The following is an 18,749-nucleotide window of genomic DNA, read 5'->3' on the forward strand; positions in this document are numbered from 1 at the left end:
AAATCCATGGGACTCTCGCTCACTTCCCTTGCTCCAGAGCTCCCCATTTTCCTTTGACACATTCCCAGGCTCCCCTCGGCCAGGCAGGGCCGTGTTCTCCTCACTGCTGCACTCAGGGCAGTTTGCAGGGCATTAACCTTGGCTCTAAGTGTTGGGAATTGATCTGCTGCTTCCCAGTTCCAGCATTCAGCTCCCCAAATTGTTGGTCCCCAGGGACCAATTTGCCACCGAAATAATCCATTTGTCGCTGCAGGATTTGAAATCAAGGCTCCACTGCTGCAGCCAGAGCCTGGAAATGCAGCCGGAGTTCTTCCACGATTATTAGTTCCATCCATTTCAGAAGCTCCTCTGCACGGAGGGTGGGATGATAACAGAGCCTCAGGGGCAGAGCTGGGAGGCTTGAGAGGCTCAGCTAATTGGAAATTAAAGACAACAAAGAAATTCTTCGGACTCTTAGGCCAGGAAGATATTGAGCTTTTAGCATTCAGCGTAGTAAACATAAAGAAAGGAACATCACAGCCCTAAACTCCGGCATTCCTTTGGCATTTCTGTCTCCTAGCTTGGGAACAGAAGCCACCAGCAGATCAGTTTGGCTGCTGCAGGACCCTGAGTGGGCAGGAAATCCCTCCAGCCCCACTCCTGCCCCAGCTCCCAAGCTGGGAAGCTTCAGGCCAGAACTCAGGATGGTTTTTAAGGGCAGATGTGGCCCCTTTGTGCCCCGAGTGGGCAGTGGGGGCTGCAGGCACCATCCCCACCCCTGTGCTGGCCCTGGATCCCCCCAGCCTCTGAACTGCACCGTGGGGGCTGGGAGATTGATCCATGGTAAAAATAATTCCAGGAAAACAAACCAAGTTCTTTTTAAGCCCAGTCAGTCCCATGATCCAGGAGGTGAATCTGGGAGAGTGCCCCAAAGCAAGGCGTTACTCCCGTGGCTTACAGGTGAAATCACAGACTGCATTGCTGATAAATTAGTTTATTTTTCCTCATTAGTTCTTCACCTCACAACTTTTAAATCTGTGCAATTTTAGGAAAGGCATTCATTTAAAATTCCTCCTATTATGCAGCTGTAAAACAACGATTCCTATTTAAACTTAAAGCAGAAGCTCTGTCATATTAAACCCTGATTATTTATTATCTGCTACATGTCCTTTTATTCTAAACAGACACGTCATGGCTTCACTTACTTGCTTTCAAGTGCAAAATTTCCCTCCAGGATCTGTGTCCTGAGAGTACTCCAGGAATGAGGAATGAGGGTTTGCTGTGCTGGGAGGGGGGGACAAACCCCGTGGCTGCTCAGAGCAAGTTCCAGGGGCAAAGCAGGATCTTCCAAAGTGCAGCTGGGAAAGAGAAAAGGAGGAAGCAGCAGGCAGGGACAGGGAGGAGGTGTCCAGAGCAGATTCTGGGGGCTGAGGAGCGTGGCCAGGCCAGGGCCCTGCTCTGATCCTGGGGGAACTCTTCCTAAGCAGCACAAAACCCACCAAGTGCTGTTACCTCACAAGGATCTGAGGGCTGACAGGACTGCCAGGGAGCTGCAGCCATGGACTCCCTCCTCTGGTGGGAGTTTTACACTGAATGCTCTGACAGTCCCAGTGACAGAAGTGTGGAATCAAAGTCGCTGAGCTTGGAAAAGACCTCAGAGATCATCGAGTCCAGCCCTCAGCAGCACCCCCACGGTCACCCCAATGCCACATCCACATGGTTTTCAACACTTCCAGGGCTGGGCATATCAGCACTGCCCTGTGCCAATGCTTTTCACCCTTTCCATGAAGAAAATTCCCTGATATTCAACCTGACCCTCCCCTGGCACAACTCTCCTCCTGTCCCTGTTCCCTGGGAGCAGAGCCTGTCCCCTCCTGTCAGGAGTTGTGCAGAGCCACAAGGGACCCCCTGAGCCTCCTTTTCTCCAGGCTGAGCCCCTTTCCAGCTCCCTCAGCCTCTCCTGGTGCTGCAGCCCCTTCCCAGCTCCATTCCCTCCTCTGGGCACGGAGAAGCCCTAAAGCAGAGGTGGAGCAGCCCCAGCAAATGGGGAGTTCCTGCTTTTATCTGGTCTCCTGTGCTGCCAGAGCCACAACTGCTCCCAGCCCTGACCTCACCCCGAGGGAGCTGCTGGCCACATCTCCCAAGCCTTGAGCCGTGTCTAAACAAGGAGGAATGTTATGGATGAGCTGGAAATGCCGTGATAGACTTGAAGGACAAGTAGGAACATCCTAAGAAACGTGGGCTATAAACAAATGCCACTTGCAGATGTGCAGGGATCTCTGAAATGCTGGCTGGGATTTCTGAGAGGTGCAACAGCAAGAGCTGACCCAAGTGCTGCTCTCATTCCAGTTTAATGGGATTATCCAGCTTCACGAGACACACACCAGGGATTCCCGTGGAGGGGATTACAGGTACATAAACCATGGGATGGGGTTTGGGATTACAGGAGGCTGGAACAAGCAGCTGAGAGCCAGGAGCACCACAGCTGGCACAAGAGCAGAGCTCTCAAGCAGCTCCAAGCTTAGCTGGGGAGGAATTTGAGCTGTTTCCAGGTACAGAGCACCTGGATTTTCCTAAGGCAGCACAACATCACACACACAGGGCACGTGTACTGTGGAAAACACTGGAGGGGTGGAAGCAGAGCTGTTGGTGGGACAAATGGAAAATCATGGAATGGTTTGGGTGGGAAGGGATCTAAAAACTCATCCTGCTCCAGCCCCTGCCATGGCCAGAGACACCTTCCACTATCCCAGGCTGCTCCAAGCTTCTCTGGGCACCCTGTGCCAGGGCCTCCCCACCCTCACAGGGAACAATTCCTTCCTTACATCCAACTAAACTTCCCCTCTTTCAGTCTGAACCCAAACATGCTCAGGCTCCCTCCAGCTGCTGCCCTGAAGGCCCAGAGGAGGGTTTTTTTGCTCCAGACAGGTTTATTTGAGACAGGGAAGGGTGTGGAACAGGCTCCAAGGCAGAGCAGGGAGCTGCCCTGCAGGATTGAGCAAAGGCTCTGTGTTCCCCAGGAACTCTGGCTAAAGGAGAGCCACAGCCAGGCTGGGAAGGTTTGCACAAGGAGAATTCCTGGGAGAGAGTGTGCTGGAAATGGGGTCAAGAGTTAAGGGCTGATGCCAAGGGGCATTTCTGAGCCTGCACTTGGCTGGGCCCAGAGCACGAGATGGGAAGTGTGGCTTGGACCAGCTTTAGATCCAGATTTCTGGAAATTAAGGAAAGCCCCAAGATGAACAGCTGACCCCCAGCTCCCCACAGATGTCCTGCACAAACAATTGGCAACAGAATCCTGGAATGGTCTGGGCTGGAAAAGACCTGAAAGCTCATCCAGTGCAATCCCACTTCCACTGTCCCAGGCTGCTCCAAGCCCTGTCCAGCCTGGCCTTGGGCACTGCCAGGGATCCAGGGGCAGCCACAGCTGCTCTGGGAACCTGTGCCAGGGCCTCACCACTCCTACAAGGAAGAATTCCTTTCCAATATCCCATCCATCCCTGCCCTCTGGCAGTGGGAAGCCATTCCCTGTGTCCTGGCACTCCAGGCCCTTCCCCAAAGTCCCTCTCCAGCTCTCCTGGAGCTCCTTCAGGCACTGGCAGGGGCTGTAACCCCAATCCAACACTTACCTGAAGACAATGCCCACCTTTCCTTAAACCATGACCTAGGGAATGTTTGCAGCTACACATGGAAGGAATTCAGGGCATTGTCCCCAGTTCCAAACCCCTCAGCTGTGAGCAGGAGGGATCCCTGGTTTGCACCCAGAACTCACAAATTTGGGGAGAAAGGGAAAACAAGTTGATGTCCAGAGTTCACAATGGAAATCAAATGTTAAAACAACAAGCTACAGGCAAAGAAAACACGGGCAGCTTGGGCAGGGCTCTCTGGCAGCTCTGAGTTTCCTGACCTGTCCCGTGGCTCTTGTTGGGGCACCCCTGTGAGCAAGGCTGGGTGGAAGGAGCAGAAGTGATCCATGGCATTTTGGAGCTGATGGCAGAGTCGTGGCTGTCCAGGGAGCTTTTACAGCCGACCCAATCCTCACTGGAGTTACCATTTAGGGAAAGAACTGGGGGAAAGGAGGAGTAGAGGCTAAACCCTGAGCACGAGGAATATAAACACTGGCCCTTTTGGAAGAGCAAGTGATGATATCATGCGCACATCACACCCTTCCTGTGTAAACAGGAGTGCCAACAGGAGCAGGCATTGGAAACTGGATGTCCAGCGTAGCTCTGGAGGGCTGCAGCCATCAGTGAGGCCAAGAGCATTTCTTAGGATCAGACTCTGGTGCTTTCAGGCACTTCCCAAGCTTCTCACAGCCTGGAGGGGACCAGTTCTGTTAAAAACAAACAGAAATAGACAGAACGATGATTCACACCAAGTATCTGCTAAGCTCTCACCCCAACCAGCTCTTTATGATCCTCACAAAGACACTTTTATGTGCTGCTTGAAAAATGAAACTCCTCTTGCAAGCCCAAGCCTCTGGGCTCATAAACTTCCCCACTCCAAACAGTGCTCAAATAAAAGCTGGGAAAGGCTACAAATGCTGTGCAGCAGATGATTCCCTCTCCTGGGACACACCAGTCCTTCCTGGCCTCTCCCAGCCCAGCTTGCTGGGATGCTGGTGACCCTCCTCTCCCTCCTGTGGCAGCACAGAGCAACCAGACCAGGAGGTTTTGGTGACACCCCCGGTTTTCCTGGGGTTCCTGGGGTTCCCATTCTCAGCACTGCAATATCCAGGCACTGTCCTGAGGAAGCAAAAGGCAGCAGAAGGCCAAGGGTGTGAGAGAGATCAGAATGCTGGTATTTTAAGGAGCGTTCTGATGGATGAACCCATGGGCACATGGAGCAGGAAGCATTCCTGAGACTCCTCTTCCAGTGCCTGCACACCAAAACTATTTGTTTTCCAGTTTTCCACGTTTCCTGAGCTACCTGCATGTGTAGAACAGAAAAAGGAGATCCACTGCCAACCTCGGCTTCCAGAGGGATTAATGGAGGAAGGAATTTCGGTAAATGAACATTTTTAATTTCACAGAGGTTTTGCCATTTTAAATGTGGGATTTCAGTCATGGGAAGGGCAGATGACAATTCCCATTCTGCCCTTGGGAATCTTTTGTGCCTCCCTCTCTCAGGTCTGTCCATCCATGGGACATTCCTGCTGTCCCCTGTTAAAGGCCAGTTCAACACTGACCTCTTGCCTTTCGTTTTGCCGATTTTCACCCTGCAAGTATTTCTGTTTTCTTGGAATTAAATTCCTACGGAAAAGAAACGTTCAACCCCTGGAAAAAAAACCGCTGGAGCAGGTTTTTGTTCCATGGAGCTGACAACAGATGGCAGTGAGACACCAGCAATTCCTGCAGAGCAGCAGACACAGAGGGAGCTGTGCTGGAGGCACCTCTGCACCGAGGGCTCCGCAGGCTTTCAGAACAATTAATGTCGCTTCCTAAATCTGTTCCTCTGCTCTAAAATGTGCAGCCACGGCTGGAAAAATCAGAGCACTCTGCAGAAGGAACTGAGAGCCAAAGGAAAGGCATGAAATGAAATGTTTGTTCTTTTGAAAAAGCAGAACAATAAACGGTCTGTGCTGCACTCCCGCAGTCCCTGTCCCGCTGCTGGGCTGTGCTGGAGCCCTGGGGACACCACGTGTGCTCAGAGGCAGCCCCGAGCTGCGGGGAACAGCTTCTCCCACACTTGCACAGCAGGAAAACCCAGCAGAGCTGCCTCTGGGGGAGCTCCCCGGACACTGCTCCGGGATCCAGCACAGATGGGCTGCAAACACCCCCCTGCTCCTGCTTCCACCACTCCTCTGCAGGAGCTGCAGGATGATCCATCTGCTGTCCTGGAATCCTGCAATGGCTGGGTGGGAAGGGACCTTAGAGCTCACCCAGTGTCACCCCTGCCATGGTGGGGACACCTTCCACTGTCCCAGGCTGCTCCAAGCCCCCTCCTGCCTGGCCTTGGGCACTGCCAGGGATCCAGGGGCAGCCACAGCTGCTCTGGGCACCTGTGCCAGGGCCTCAGCACCCTCAAAGGGAACAATTTCTTCCCAATATCCCATCTAACCCTTTCCTCTGGCAGTGGGAAGCCATTCCCTGTGTCCTGTCCCTCCGTGGCCTTGGACACTTCCTTGAACACTTCCACACACTTTGTTTATGTGAAAGCAAAGACAATTCTCCTCCTCTCTCCCAAACACATCCAACAAAAACCCTTTTCAAATAAACAGGTGACAGGAGATAGTGTCAGTAAATTATCTTTATCTCCCAGCATCCCCCAAAACCAGATTTAGCCCCCAGTCCACCCAGCAATATAATCACTCCCTAAAGGTTTGCTTATCTTCATTTCTGGTCTCCAAAGGCAGCAAGCTGCTGCCTGATATTGTGGTGTAGTGACCATGGAGTTATCCTGTGAGGAGTGCACACAGACTGGAGAACTCACCGTGTTTCCTGCTGGGATTGAAACATTTCTCCTGGGACTAGGATCTCCCAGCCCACCCATGGCCTTCAATTTGGGAAGCACTTTTGGAAGAAATGCCTTGCAGAGCACTTTTGGAAGAAATGCCTTTGCCTCTGGCAGCAGCCAGGCCCTGGGGACAGTGCCTGAATCCAAAAGGTCCCAGAGGAGCAGAGAACAGTGTTTATGAAGGGAAAAGTTGAATAAGGAAAGAAAACAACATAGAAACAATGGGCCCTCAAATCTTTTTCCTATTTAACAGCCAAAAATAAAGAGATGGGACAAAGCTAAGGGAGATCTTTGCCTTGTTGCTGAGGGGACACATCTCCACGTTTTGTTCTTTGCTGGTGACAGACCAGAGGCAGCAGGTTCTGACTGATTCAGGAGATTATTTCTGCATCAGGAAGATTTTGCCTGTTACTATTTTGTAACAGCCTGTTGCAAGATTTTGTCTGTAAGAAGATTTTGCCTGTTACTATTTTGTCTGTCAGCCCACAACACATTCCCTCAGACTACACAACCTCCTGTCAAGTGACAACCTCCCCCAGATTATCCAGTTTCTCTCCCAGGTTCTCAACAAACCAAGCAGTGTTTGACAGGGAAGTCAAACTGTAACTTTCCAACAGGAGACTTGAAAGAGAAAACAGAGCTGAAAAAGTTCAATTTCAATAAAGACTTTGGAAAATTCAGGCACGGGGGGAATTGGAGGAGACAGAGCAAGACCAAAGATAAATCACTGAAAATGAACTGTTCCACAGAAGACTCAGAACAAAGAGGGCAGGGATAGATGGGATATTGGGCAGGAATTGTTCCCTGTGAGGGTGGGCAGGGCCTGGCACAGGTGCCCAGAGTAGCTGGGGCTGCCCCTGCATCCCTGGCAGTGCCCAAGGCCAGGCTGGACAGGGCTTGGAGTATCCTGGGCTAGGGGAAAGTGTCCCTGCCATGGCAGGGGTGGCACTGCAGGAGCTCTAAGATCCCTTCCCACCCAAACCATTGCAGGATTCCAGGATTTTGAGAATTGCACAAGGGGATTAGAAAGGGGAAGAAGGATCTGCCCTGTTTCTAAGCAAGGAAGTGTGACCGTGCATCTCCATCCCTTCCCAACACTGACATTTTATGAAACCTTTACAAGAGGTATTTTAATCCAAGGATTGCTCAGTGCATTTGTGCTTCAGGCACTCACCATGACAGCCTGGTCACACACGTTCAGCTGGGGCTGGCCTGGCACCAGGGTGGCCTTGTGCTGCTGGACCAGCCCTGAGATGTGCTCCACGGCCCGCTGGTATTCCTCACTGGCAAAACTGCAGGGGGAAAAGCACAGGGGTTACTGCTGGGGCTTCCTCTGGTGTCCACGTCACCAGGCTGGGCCACAAGGAGGAGGAGATGTGCAAACATCCTGCCAGCTGCCCACGGGTCTGTAGGGAATGAAATCCAGGCTGGCAGGGTGCAGGTGCTCTGCTTAGGGCAACGAGGATGGCAGTGGCTTGTCCTCCCCAGAAATCACCTGGCTTCAGAGCAGCTCAGCTTCCCAGACTGCTGCTCCAGGGGCCCCGAATGTCTCCTCCTCGTGCAGATCTGCTAGGAGCTCATGTGGATTCCCAAGGGAATTGTCTTAGCAAATAAAAGGGCATTTCTGGGCTATCCTCGAACTGTCCCTTCAATGATTATCAAGGGACACTTCCCAGACACAGGACAAACACTTTCCCAGACAGCTTAGGACAGAAATTTCCCAAGGCAACCCTTCCAGCGTGTCCCACCTGAGGTCAGCAGCTCTCCACACTCTCACCCCACTCTTCCAAGAGCTCTCCTGGAACACCCGCCCCGGGCAGAGGCGTTTGTTGTAGGGAATGTCAATATTTTGTTTTACGAGAGTGTTCTCAGGAAGGCTTTCAAACACAACCCCGGGCCAGTTAAACTCCACAACCACCAAGGAAATGAACTAAAATTATGCAAACAGAGAGGAGAAGAATAGAAGGGCCTCGTCCAAGACGAGAATACCTCCCCCCATTCCACAAAATGCCGAGGTTCTGCCCCATCCACATTCTTCCATTACAGCTTGATTATTCCAAGCTGGGATCCATCTGCCATTCCCCAAAATGTGGTTATAAACGACCAGAGCCTGACCCACCCGACTCCTCCAGCAGGTATTTGCTGGAGTGGCTCAGGGTGCACTTCACTAATATCTCAAGTATTTCTAAAAAGCAGGACTCCTATCAATGATCTTTGTCCATCACCTTAAGAGTCACTTAAAAAAACACCAAAAACCCCACAGAGAGCGGCAAATTCCTTCTGAAGATAAAAGAAACAATGCAGCTGGGTCCTGACCTCGGGCTCCCTCTGCTCCCAGGCCAAGCTGGCCACCAGCCCCACACTCCAGCTAATTTCCTTCTTTGCAAAACAATCACATTTGGAAGGCCAGTGATGTGCCAAGCGCTTCCAGTAAACCCTATAAATATCCCAGCTGGGCAGGCAGCCAGGGAGAGGCTGATTGTGGGGCTGGGCTGGGCTGTGCTGATAGAGAGCTGGAAGGGAACGTGGGATGAGGAGCTGGAGCTGCTGCTCTCACACCCAGCTGCCTGGATCCTGCTGGAGAGAGCTGAAGGACCACCCTGAAACCCAGAGGATCCTGAGAAGCTCCAGAATTTCATAGAAGCCGACAATCCTGGAATGGTTTGGGTGGGAAGAGATTTAAAGACCATTTCATCCCACCCCCTGCCATGGCAGGGACACCTTCCACCATCCCAGGGTGCTCCAAGCCTTGTCCAGCCTGGCCTTGGGCACTGCCAGGATCCAGGGGCAGCCACAGCTGCTCTGGGAACCTGTGCCAGGGCCTGCCCACCCTCACAGCCAGGAATTCCTTCCCAAATCCCATCTAACCCTGCTCCATGGAGGTTGGTTTTCTTTTCCTGACCCCATGGAAATCCCCATTCTACAGGGGTTGGTTTTCCTGCCTTCATGGCTCAGTTTTTCCTCAGATATTCCAGTTCAGCTCCACAACATGCCCCAAAATCCCACATCCATGGATTTGTGAAGTATTTACTGACTGCACAGGAGTTAAAACTGCCTCCAGCCCTAAGCAAGTGCATTTTGAGACAAAATCTGCAAGAGTGCGTGGAATTTGCATGTAAAATGGGGATAATTACCTCATGGTAATCAGTCGGAGCTGTTAAGGGAGCTGGGAACCTCTCCTACCTGGAGTCCCATCCTTTCCTGCTATGCATATCCAGGCCTGGGCTGCAAGGCCAGGTTTGCTGCATTCCCTGCTCCAAAAAAGAGGTGGAATTATCTGTCCAGGTGTCTGGGCACCATTGTCTGGGAGAGCTGCCTCCGGGGCGAGCTGCATTTCGTATTCCAGTTCAGCAATCCCGGGAAGGAGAGCTGGGAATAGCAGTGCAAGAATGAGAGGGTGAGCAGGTGGCGTTGTGAGGAGTTTGCTAAAAGAGATCCCCCAGCGTCCATGAAATTATTCCACGCTCAGAAGCAGGGAGCAGAGTGGACAAAGTCCAGGGTCATTACACTAATTGACACTTTACCTCCGGGAAGTCCCTGGAGATGCAATCAGGGCTGGATTGGAGCGCGGGGTCCCAGGCACAGGTGTGGGCTGTGCTTCCTTCATTTACTGTAATTGTGCCTTGGCAATCTGCTCCATCCTCCCCCCACAGCTCCTGGAACCTGCTCTGCTGCTTAACCCCAGCGTGCCCTCCCAGCAAACGCAGCTCTGCAGGGAGAGTCAAACTCTGCTTCAATCCTGTGCTCCTTGGGCTTTCACCTTCAGGGATGCTTCTCTGCCATGGTTAAATGCACCCTCAAATAGATCAGCACCCAAACAAATCCAGGAGCATTTCCAGCAGGATTTCAGGATGTTTGTTTTACACCTCATCCTGCTGATTCACAGCGCAGTGTCTGTCCTGGGAGCGAGGGGGCCGTGGTGAAACTCAGAGGACTGGACCAAAATGGGAATATTATAAAAACTCCCATAATGGGATTCACAGAAACCTGACAAAGGGCTCTGGACCAGGCTGGACAGGGCTTGGAGCAGCCAAAGGTGATGAACTTTAAACAGGACGAGCTTTAAAGGCCCCTTCCAATCCAAACCATTCCAGGATTCCATGGTTCTAGGAACAGCAGCTCTCAGATTGATAGGAAGTTATGGGAAGAGCATAAAACGTGGCTAATGATACTTTACTTCCTTCTCCCCTGGAATTATTTTAATTAAAACCATTATTTTTAATTCTGAAATACACCCAGATTCTGATAATTTGATTTTATCTGTTATCAGTGCTTTGAGGCTTCGCAGCACCGTGGTATCCAAGTCTTGATCTTGTCTTATTACTCAGTCTTCCTCAGTTCCTCTCTCCTATTATCAAGTTTATTTGCAATTTAAGGTCTGCACAATGCAGGAGGCAGAGACAGGTTTGGGGCTCTGCTGCTGGAATTACTGGAGAGACTCAGAGGAGCCAAAGGAAAGCAAATGAGGAATCAAAGGGTGAAGGTGGCCCTTACCCCAAGTCCAGCAGCATTTTGGGGCCAGATGCATCCCTGGAGGCACAAAGGGCATGTGGCCACTGGGCCACGAGAAACCTTGGAATTCCAGAATCATCCAGGTTGGAAAAGGCCTCCAAGATGGGAGAGCCCAAGCTGTGATGATCAGCACACTCCTTGCAGCAAGGAGATGTGGTGGTGCTGATCCTCCACCTGCTCACCTATTTTCATGGAAGTTTTCCCTCCCCAGCTCCCAGAATCCTGGCTTTCACTGCCAGGAACCCCACACTGAAATGGCAAAGGGGATAAAGGTGGAGTGAGCAGTAAAGCCTTCATCTGGGGGTGAACAGGTGACAGGAAATAACAGCTATCCACTGATCCTCCTGCTGGCTGCTCCTGTGCTGTTCCTGAAGTTCCATTTTTCAGTGCTATTCCTGAATCATGATTTATGTACTGTGCTCTTCAGGCCACTTTCTTGTGGCTGCAGCACTGCCTGGACCTGTCTGTGGAGATGATGATGAAGATGATGGCGTCCATGTCAAAGTGCATTTTGCATTTTTTTCCAGCTGGTTTGTGCAGCTTTTTTTTTCCCACTATTCCTTTTCATGCAGCATCACTCCACCCAGAACACCTGAGGGCTGTGGGCTGATGAACCACGAGCTCCAGGTGGGTCCCAGACCCTGGGAAAGGGCAGCCACAGACCCAGAGGTGTTTGTGTCCATTCCCAGTCTCCAGGCTGATGATTCTCCTCCACAGGTGGATTTTATTTCCCTCCAGCTGGCTCTGTACCTCTCCCACCTGGCTCCCTTGCTTCTTCCCACCTTGCTGCAGCCATTCCCAGCGTGGTTGGTGCTCCATGGTTTTTACTGCCACCTCTGAGGCTCCTCAGCCACAGTTTCCACACTTTTAGTGTCACTTCTCCTGTGGCAGCTGCTCATTCACCCCTGCAATGCAGCTGGTACCATTTCCCTCTTTTCCAAGATAGGAGTCAGCATCTCCCCTGAGCACAATCTCTGTTATTATTCACATTTTCCCTCTGTTTTGCACCTTCTCTCTCTTCCCCACAGCCAGGTTTGTGCCCTGAGCACTAAGGTGAGACTGGCAACTTTTCTGTCAGATCCTCTCCCCTTTAGCTTCCCTTCAGGAGCTCCTTCCCTTTTTTTTCTGGCTCCATAACCACTGCAATTACCTCTCTGATGATTTCCTGAATTTTCCATCTGCTCGAAATAGGCACTTGTGAGCTCTCTTCTTAATTAATGTGTTCTAAAATCATTATGTTCATCAACCAAGCCTTATCACTTCCATTTTCTTCCATAATAGTAAAATCCATTGCCCTAAGTAAAACACAGGAATTTTGATGTTCATAATTCAATAAACTCATTGCTCAGGGCAGAAGCTGCTACAAACCTGGAGTAACAACAAGGTGTGAGCAGGCTGTACTTACCCTGGCCTCACTTGTTATTAAGCTTTGCACCTCTGGCTCAAACTGGCAGCATTTCAGAGATTGCTGTTAGAAATTCTTTGGCTTCAAAACACTTTTTCTACTTCAGGCTGCATTAGGTATTTTACTAACTGTATTTTTAGCTGTGCCAGCTTTGCTTTTTTAGATATATATATATATATTTATCTCTCTCTCTATATATATATATATAATCATTATGCAGTATTTTAGTAAATGTCTGTATAAACAATAGTCTGACTCAGATAATAAAACTGACAACTGCTTGTGAAGATGGTACCAACAGATAATTTTACTGAATTTGTCACATTGGAGAAACAAGTTCCCTCTGTGGTACTTAGCACACACACCACAGGCCAAAGATAACAGAATCTGCCAAGTAAAAAGCCTATCAGATCTTTTAGTTCTGCATTTGGATAAATTTGGTAACAAGGGCAGTTATTGCATCCAGGGAGGAAACAAAGCCCTGCTCAGACTCAGGGAAATGCTTCTGCTTTCTGTGCTGCCCAACACACAGTCTTAGTTACAGCTTAAAGTTGAGAGCTGTAAAAAAAGAGCTTTTTCTGTCCCCAGCCTGCACTGATCTAGGTGAGAAAAAGGCACAAAGAGTTCACCTCTCACCACCAGCGATGAGGTGACTCCTACACAAGGGTCTAAAGGTTTCCTACACAAGGAATCCAAAGGAAGGAATTCCTCCCTGTGAGGGAGGTGAGGCCCTGGCACAGGTGCCCAGAGCAGCTGTGACACCCTGGAAGTGTCCAAGGCCAGGCTGGACAGGGTTTGGAGCCACCTGAGATGGTGGAAGATGTCCCTGCCATGGCAGGGGTGGCACTGGATGAGCTTTCAGGTTCTTCCAACCCAACCCATTCCAGGATCCCAGGATATTTCAAGGCCAAGGAGCACACACAGCTGTGTCCCTTGGCAGAAGATGGGGGGCAGGGGAGGTCCAGCCAAATCCAGAGGGGCAGCAGCAGGAAGAGAACACATGGGCAGGTGCTTAGCACTGCCAACGTGTCCCCACACGCTGACAGGACCTGCCTGGAATGGCCTGAGCCATTTTTCACTGCATGTGGAGCTCCTTTTGCTGGGACTCTTTGCAGGCAGGCTCCAGGAAATGCAGCGAACAGTGTGAGGAAGAGGAAGGACTTGTCCTGCCTCACCAAGAACCCCAGGGAGGTGAACATGTTACTGCTGCCTCTGGGTCTTGCAGGACTTGCATCTTCAGGGATCCCTTTAGCAGCCACTTTAACAAAGACTGAAAAGCTTTGGAAAAATAGGTTATTTCTATCCACTCATCTTCCTGACAGAGAGTAACAATCATGGAATGCTTTGGGTGGGAAGAGACCTCAAAACTCACCTAGTTCCAGCCCCCATGAGAAGAGTCAAACAGTGGTGGGCTTGGCAGGGCCAGGTTAATGGCACCTGGTGGTCCTAAGGCTCCAATCTTAAATCCTCCCTGAACCTATAAAGTTGCAGCCTGGGAGAACTGTCCCTGTGTGTCCTGCACGTGCAGTGCCACGACCCTGCGAGTTCAGGGGTGACTGAGCTGCTGATTCCTGGGATTCCCTGGCTCTGAGATGCCAAATATAGAAGCAGTGATTCCCTCTGGAGGTGCATGTGATGCCAGGCCCTCCTGAGCAGCAGTGACACCCACTGCTGGTGGCTTTGCACGTGACCCCACTCCAAACCCATGTAAATCAAGAGAGATGACAGATTATTAAAATCATTTCAAGGGAGAAGAAAAGGCTGCACTAAATAAGGAATAAATGTAATAAAAAATGAGCAAAAGCAGGCAGGGAGAACAGAGCCAGCACGTAGGGACAGACAGATGCAGGCTGGGAGCAGGATGCTGGATTCCCTTTGGAGAAACATTAGTGTCGGGACTCCCAGCAGGCTCCCTGCCAAGGGGGATAATTAAGCTAAATAAAAATACACACCAAGAGCAGCTCCACAAATGAGGATAATTTAATTACCACATTCGATAGAGCAGACCCACTTCCCATGAGTTTTCCATTGTGACCAGAGAGGAGACAATAGCAGCAGAATGTGCTGGAGAAAGGAAGAGTGGAGTGCTAAAACGAGGGTTTCTATGAGGGGCTGCATAATAAACACCAGCCCAGCTCTCCATAATTGGGTCATAATCTTGCCATAAAATTCAATCAAGGCAACAGCTTGTGAATATCCAAAAAATCAATGCAACCATATGAGAAATGATTGCAGTTGGAACCCTGGAATTTATTTCAATGCTCACTCCACGGTGGTGGGAAGGAACAGTGGAATCACAGGGAAGCAGGTGCTGCAAACACCTCTGAGGGAAGAGCTCCTCTGCCTCAAATCCAGAGGAAACACAAACAGTGTCAGAGAATCCCAAAATCACAGAGTATTTAGGGCTGAGAGTTCTAGAGCTCATCCAGTGCAATCCCCTGGCAAGGCAGGGTCACCTGGAGCAGGTGACAAAGGTGACACACACAGCAGGTAAGCTACAGTTCAGTTACTGCTATCCATTTTTTGATTTTTGGAAAAAGAGATTATTTCTATACACTCATTTCCTAGAACAGAATCACAGAATCCTGGAATGGTTTGGGTTGGAAGGGACCTGAAAGTCCATCCAGTGCCACCCCTGCCATGGCAGGGACACCTCCCACTGTCCCAGGTTGCTCCAAGCCCTGTCCAACCTGGCCTTGGGCACTTCCAGGGATCCAGGGGCAGCCCCAGCTGCTCTGGGTGCCTGTGCCAGGGCCTCAGCACCCTGGCAGGGAGGAATTCCTCCCCAGTATCCCATCCATCCCTGCCCTCTGGCAGTGGAAGCCATTCCCTGTGTCCTGTCCCTCCATCCCCTGGGAAATGAACCAGTTGTTAAACTGCCCAGGTCTCGCCTGGAATCCCAGCCCGGTTTAGTTGCACTGAGCTGTATTTACAGCCCTGGGGCTGCAGCTGTGCTTTGTTCATTAGTGCTGGAATGCAGTGGGAGCAGAGCCCCCAAAGAGCTTGACCCACTGCTGATGCACCTCTAAAGTGCTCTGTTAAGTGAGAGAGAATGGAAATATTTCCCCTCCCCTCCTCTCTCCAGTGAAAACACTCCGTGGACAGCACAGGCTCATCTCCTCTGGAAGGAATGGGGCGAGTGTGTCCACTCAATTATTCAAACCAGTTGAGTAATTGCAGCCCTGTCAGCTCAGGAAACATCTCTGCCTCTCCAGGCTGCTGCACAAACCCAGTTCTGGGCAGGCAGTCCCAGCAGCTCTTGTTCCTTCTTGATTTATTTCCACACTCTCCCTGTCAGAGCCCCTGGTGAGGGATGAGGCTGTGAGTCCCTGATTTGCTGCAGGGAGGGAGGGAAGGAGGGAGGTGAGGACACCTTGGGAGCATTTTTGGAGGTGGCAGGGCTCTTTGTGGCCTCTGCTGGCTGCTGACTGCATAAATCCTTGTGGGAATCTCTCAGGGCACGGTGAGTGCCAGAGATAAATATTACAATAGCAGGCTTAGAGGAAAATGGATTCAGACAGCCAGGAGAGCCCGAGGAAGGAGCAGGATTGGGCACAAAGTCCTCCTGTTAAACACCCTCTGGAGAAGCTCTCTTAGCTGGGGTAGGAGACTGGAAGGTGACCAGTCTGCCCTCCAGAGATTCCAGCAGCACACAGCACTGGTTGTTTCTTCCCTGGCCCCAAAACTCCCACTCCAAGGCACAGCTGCCCAGCAGCCCCGTTTGAGTGTGCTGCACTCAGCCCTGTCCTGCCCAAAAATTGGTGTTTTCCTCCTCCCCGAGGGGCTGCAGGACACAGAACAGGAACAACCAGGCTGACAAGTCTATGTGCACACCCAGCTCACCTGACCACCTGAAAACAAGGTTTTTGTTCCTTCTCCAGAGAAAAAGCCAGCAGGACAGCCATTATTTCCCAGCGTGGCTTTCTGGGACAGTTTTTAAGCAGATTTCAAGAACCAGCAGATAACTTTTGAACAGTGACACTGCTGAGTTTTCATGGCACCCCATGAAGTGGCTCACCTTAATGGGTACTTCTCACCAGGGTCCCTGCCCAGGTGGAAGAGCAGGGGCAGGTGAGTGTGCTCTTCCTGGGTGTGTGTGGTCACTCCAGCCACGCTCTGGCCAGGACAGAAATCAATGCCCTGCAGGAAAAAAAGGAGAGAGGTCACCAAAGGTGATGCAGGGCAGGCAGCAAAAACTTGACTTGATGCCACTTCCTCCAGCAAAACACCAACAAACCTCAGGATTATTTTAAACCAAGAGTCCACTTCAATCTCCAAAACACATTCTGAGCTGGTGGGGTAAAATAAGGTGAGCAAGTGGTGTTGCACTGACACAGGAGCTGAAGCAAAGCCGTGTATTCTTGTCTTATAAAAATATAATCCCAATAAAATATTCATTAAAATGAAATGGCAGAGGAAAAGACAAAGAGGTGGAAGCATTTAATCATAAAAATCCTGCACGTGGAAAGGATTTTCTGGCTGGTTTTACTGGCTTTGGAAGGCCCCAGGAAGAGGGGATTGCTTGACACTTCTGATCAAAACCAAAACCCCAGGAGAGACATCCAGACACCCTGAGAGGCAGCAGGCACCTGAAAACTCCCCTGGCAGCACCTGAGGGACCAGTTTCTCTGAGAAATGAAGCAAAACTGGTTAATTTTATAAAAACTGATGTGTTTTCAATTTGATTCAATATTGAGTGACTCTCCTGGGCATGACAGTGGGGATGGGAGTACTGCAGGAAGGGGAGACATTCCCACATTCCTGTCTCTGACCATCTGTGGGGGCACAAGGTGGCATTCTCCCTGCAGCAGCAGGGCACAGCTACTGGGAATGTCCTGGGGAAGCAGCTGGGAGCAGCGAGGGGTTAAATGCTCACTGGGCACCAGAGCTGCCAGCTCCATCTGCCCCCCTGCCCTGCCAGCCCTGATTTGCCAGTTGGGAGCTCCCTAATCCCTGGCCTGTGGCCTCCAGGGCCACCAGAGCCCATTTAAACCCCAGCAAGAGCCAAAAATGCAAAAGCACTCATTTCCCTGGGCAGGCAATAAAGCAGGGCCCCCCAGCCCAGCCCAGCCCAGCCCAGGCAGGCCCGGCCCCAAATGGACTTGTTAAAGCTGGGTTTTACAATTCCAGCTCCCACGCTGTTCCTCACAATCCCAAAGTGCCCCGAGACACGGACAGAGACATGGAGAGCAGGTAAATGGGAATGGTTCAGTGGAAGTGGGAAAGCAGCTGTAGCATTTGCTTATAAAACAAACTGAAAAGGCTCTCTACAGATGTTGGTAGGATTTGATTGGCAAACAATTTTCTAAAAATATCCCGTGTTTTTAATGGACAGCTGGTCAGTGGAGCAGTTAATATTCTGCTTTTCAATAAAGCAAGAAGTTTAGAAGCCCATGAAATCCCATTTATCTGCACAGGGCTATAGATTCCTGAATCACTGACTGGAAAAATATTGCTCGATAGGTTGGAGTGGCCCTACCAATAAATGGACTTTAAATGGATACAAAACTGATTGACCTTCCCAGCCTGTGATGCCACAGGCCTCTGAAACACACAGGGAAAAGAGATTTTTGTGGGTTTTTTCCCCCACAAAAGGACCGGGTAATGAAAAGGTATCAAAGCCTCCATAACATCCAAATTATAATTTGGATGCAAATCAAACAAGCAATTTAATTAAGAGCCTGCTAATTGGTACAATGCTCCTTGGCTGCAAATGCTTCAGTGTGAAAGATTTTCGTCTCTTGGGTGTTTGTTTAGACATTGCTCTGTTTCTATTTTATCTTGTGTTTCCCAGGAAATCCTTGTAGCCCATACTCCAAAACACAATCCCAAAGATTCCCAGGAAAGAAAATGCTGGGACAATTTGCCTGATGCCACCAGCCCAAAGCCACCTGTCATTCCAATTTAAGCACTCAGTGCCCTCTTGAAAAGCAGTCTAGTGGAGAAAAGTCAAATAAATAAATAGGTAAGTAAATAAAACCCCAATAATACCATTTTAGGACATTTCTAAGGCATTCCAACTTTATTCCTGGAAATAAAATTGAATATTGCTATTTTTATGTACTCTGTGAGTCAATATTCAACCTGCAGAGAGAGCTTCAAAGATTTTCTATCTATTCATCAACAAATTAGTAAAAAATATATAGAAATATATAGAATTCAATATTATTTATTTTGTATAGGTAGGTTTGGTGATGTTTGGAGCTGGAGAAGCCTGTCCTACCCAGGAGGATAACACCACCCAATCCCACTCTCCTGTTATCCTGCTTATTGTCAGACTGTTCATAGCAATATGCAGGGATCAATAATTTAAGCAGATTCCTAATTTTTGTCCCTGCTCCCTACCCAAGGTAATGGGTGGAGTGCCCATCCCTGCAGGTGCTCAGGGAAGGACTGGATG

The 18,749-nt window shown here is 50.2% G+C and overlaps 1 protein-coding gene across 1 annotated transcript in view; it reads right to left on the minus strand.

Moving 5' to 3' along the window:
* Positions 1 to 957: 957 nt before the first annotated feature.
* The window catches only part of GALNS (galactosamine (N-acetyl)-6-sulfatase), a 43,044-nt gene continuing 25,252 nt past the window's right edge, over positions 958 to 18,749 (minus strand). Inside the window, 3 exon segments of the mRNA XM_053987098.1 lie at positions 958 to 4,309; positions 7,607 to 7,724; positions 16,368 to 16,489. Of these exon segments, the coding sequence (XP_053843073.1) occupies positions 4,223 to 4,309; positions 7,607 to 7,724; positions 16,368 to 16,489 (327 nt within the window). The 3' untranslated portion in view covers positions 958 to 4,222.

Source organism: Vidua macroura, chromosome 11 (assembly GCF_024509145.1).
Source record: "Vidua macroura isolate BioBank_ID:100142 chromosome 11, ASM2450914v1, whole genome shotgun sequence".
Classification (NCBI taxonomy): domain Eukaryota; kingdom Metazoa; phylum Chordata; class Aves; order Passeriformes; family Viduidae; genus Vidua; species Vidua macroura.